This window comes from Xyrauchen texanus, chromosome 35, assembly GCF_025860055.1.
Source record: "Xyrauchen texanus isolate HMW12.3.18 chromosome 35, RBS_HiC_50CHRs, whole genome shotgun sequence".
Classification (NCBI taxonomy): Eukaryota; Metazoa; Chordata; class Actinopteri; order Cypriniformes; family Catostomidae; genus Xyrauchen; species Xyrauchen texanus.
This window is the reverse complement of record NC_068310.1, coordinates 14,781,981-14,785,298: the sequence shown is the minus strand read 5'-3', so window position 1 is coordinate 14,785,298 and position 3,318 is coordinate 14,781,981. Positions and strand designations below refer to the sequence as shown.

The window sequence follows — 3,318 nt, the reverse complement described above, 5'->3', positions numbered from 1 at the left end:
TCCACCGATGTCTTAGTGGCCCTCTTTTTGTTATCCCTGTAGATATGAGCCATGAAACCAGGAAACGTTCAAAAGGATCTGGAGCAATCTAGAATACCACATTTAAAATCAGCATTAGGAACATGACTATGGATTTTCATGTACTGGCAATATGATAACACAGACTCAAAAGAACGATCACATAACTGACACAATAGCATTTGTGAACACAAGGACTATAACAACTAAGAATGTAAATGCAGTAATCTTAGGTTATGCGTCTTGATACATTTCAGGAAAAAAGAGAATGAATGCAATAACTCTTATATTGAATTTATATACTGACAAAATCAAATCGTTCAGTCATTGAATTATTTGTCCTAAATCTGAATGCTAATTGAGCACATTTGGTTTTAGGTTAGCACTGGATCTTCATCAGATTAATCAGCCTGAAATGGGGGGGGGGGGGCTTTTCGAGGGCATGTTGTACGAATGATATAGTTATAGTGCATTTGGCCATATGTATAAAGTGAAATGTCAATGTTACTGGGTGAAGAGTGGAAAACATTATGAACTGTTTGCTCGAGACTAAGCAAAAGTGCAAAAATTATATGCTCCAAAAAGATTGGCTTACCGTATAAATCCTCAGACAAACAATTATTTATCCGTATTCTCACGCCCCAAAATGTATCCTCTTCACAGGCACAAATGTTGGATAATTTAAAGGATTCTCCATCTTCTCATGCAGCACCGTCCATTTATCCTTCGTCACAGGCAAGCGCTAGAAAAGCCACCCGAAGCTCACAAAGCTTAAAAACTACACATTAATGCACAGACCACAGGCTTATCTTATTAACACAAATACCTGTTTCTGGGTTTTGTTCATTAAGTCCAGCTGACAAACCAAGTTTGCATACAGGTACAAATGTCTGTTGTAGAAATTTAGAGAACTGGAAATGAGCGCAAAAAAAAACATAATCCCAGAATGCAATGTCTCTACAGTATGACACTGTATTAGGAATTAAACGGTCTGAAAACTGAAATCTGCTGTATATTTACAACCATTCTGTTTAAGATACAGCATGTTACGGTTTTATGGAAATACAGCAGAATCCTGTTAGAAATTACCTGTACATTTACAGTAAAGGGTTACAGTGTACATTACTTACATTGTCTTGTTGATTTAAATTAGCCCAGTCTATTGGTTTATAAGCACTACTTTTCAAAAGTGATTAGTCCAATAAAGTATAAAAGCATGAATACCAATGGGTGATGCAGATTTAGGATCTAATGCATTTGCTTTCCATGCACAATTATATGATAATTACATGAAGGCTGCTGCATTGTAGCACACTTAAATGCATTACGCCCATCATCCTTTAAATAATTGGTTATTCTATAAAAAAGCAAACATACATAAAGGATAAGTGACTCTTTCAGAAACCGTAACACGCGAGGAGGCAGATGTGGAGAGCGCTGTGACGTCACCGGGTGCACTTGGTTCTTTTAATTTGCTGGGAAAAGCGCGAGCTGCGCTTCTTGGCGAAGAGTGGGGACAGAGCGCGCACGGAGAGACAATAAAATACACGGTAGGATCTCGCACCTTCTCACTACAACCCAATGAACAACAATTTCAAATGACTTTAAACAAGTATGCATTTGAAACATATGGCATTGCTTTAAAAAAATGCATTTTTAAACCTACACATTTGTTTTGGTGTGTGCGCAGGAATAGTGGGAAGTTGGTATGGTTTTTGGTCTTTATAATTACATTGCATATTCTGCAACGTGTTTTAAATGAATTGGAATGAATAATAATAGTATTACTACTAATAATAATACAAGTTTAAAAGAATCAAACTGTTGCGCTAAGCTTTGGAGATCATTTCTGGGATTTATGACATCGTACATTTAGCTTTTAGTCTGTTTGCTGGAGACTCTTTTGTATCATCCTCAGATCTCGGGATGCGCAAAGACACAGATGAGAAACATCGACCACCTTAGATTCGTGGAGAGATCTGCGATTGTGAGAGCGCAGATTTATAAAGTAAAACACTTATCCCCGGAGGCTCAACTGTCACAATATGGAGAACATCTCGAACCCCCTCAACCCAAATCCGACATGCAACTACAGCATGGACTTATATTATAACAACTCTCCCAATCGGAGCGATTTGAACTGTACGCAGCCGGCTGAGTACTTATTTTACGCAGACTTGTATGTAGTTATGCCCGTGATTTACTCCGTGATATGTGCAGTAGGTCTGACGGGCAACACGGCGGTCATCTATGTGATCCTCAAAGCGCCCAAAATGAAGACGGTGACCAACATGTTCATTCTCAACTTGGCAATCGCAGATGACCTCTTCACTTTAGTGTTGCCCATCAACATAGCGGAGCATCTTTTGCACTACTGGCCGTTCGGTGAGGTACTTTGCAAAATAATTTTAAGCATCGACCACTACAACATCTTCTCAAGCATCTACTTTCTGACGGTTATGAGTGTGGACCGGTACCTGGTGGTTCTGTCGACGGTGCACTCCAAGCGCATGCCGTACCGAACGTACAGGGCAGCGAAGATAGTCAGTTTGTGCGTGTGGCTACTGGTTATCCTCATCGTCATGCCCTTCACAGTGTTCGCAGGTGTATACATCAGTCCCGACGACTCGGATAGGAAAAGCTGCGTTCTGAGTTTCCCCAGTCCTGAAAGTGTGTGGTTCAAGGCGAGCCGGATTTATACCCTCATACTGGGCTTTGCCATTCCGGTTTCTACAATTTGCATCCTTTACACCATGATGCTGTACAAACTAAGAAATATGCGTCTGAACACCAACGCCAAAGCACTGGACAAAGCAAAGAAGAAAGTGACTATCATGGTGTTTATCGTGCTGGCCGTGTGCCTGTTCTGTTGGACACCTTTCCACCTCAGCACCATCGTAGCGCTGACCACAGACCTGCGGACCACGCCGCTTCTCATCGGGATCTCGTATTTTATCACCAGTCTGAGTTACGCCAACTCCTGTTTAAACCCATTTCTTTACGCCTTCCTGGACGACAGCTTCAGAAAAGCCTTCAAGAAGATGTTAGAATGTAGACCTGCGTGAATGTAATAAACTTTTATGGGATGAATAAAATGCAAAGAGTGCATTTTTGATGCAAACTTAATACTGGTTGGGTCCCACAAACTAGTGAGCACCCCTTGAAGGCATTTGACACCAAGCCAGCTCACACATTTTTGTTACAGCCTTTTGTGTCCGCTACTACAGTACTTCAGATGCACCTGTTTCGGCGCGTATTCGCAGTATGAGCAAGTAGGCCTATTCTCCAATTTCTAAATTC

At 41.0% G+C, this 3,318-nt stretch overlaps 1 protein-coding gene across 1 annotated transcript; it reads left to right on the top strand.

The window, feature by feature from the left end:
• Positions 1–1,528: 1,528 nt before the first annotated feature.
• LOC127629272 (neuropeptides B/W receptor type 2-like) lies at positions 1,529–3,083 on the top strand. The gene is made up of 2 exons (XM_052106426.1): positions 1,529–1,568; positions 1,937–3,083. Exon 2 carries the CDS (start codon positions 2,064–2,066, stop codon positions 3,081–3,083), a length of 1,020 nt encoding a protein of 339 aa, XP_051962386.1. The 5' UTR covers positions 1,529–1,568; positions 1,937–2,063.
• The last annotated feature ends 235 nt before the right edge of the window (positions 3,084–3,318 follow it).

Coding starts and splice junctions, on each gene's coding strand:
- LOC127629272 (XM_052106426.1), top strand. CDS start 2,064: ATGGAGAACATCTCGAACCCCCTCAACCCAAATCCGACATGCAACTAC.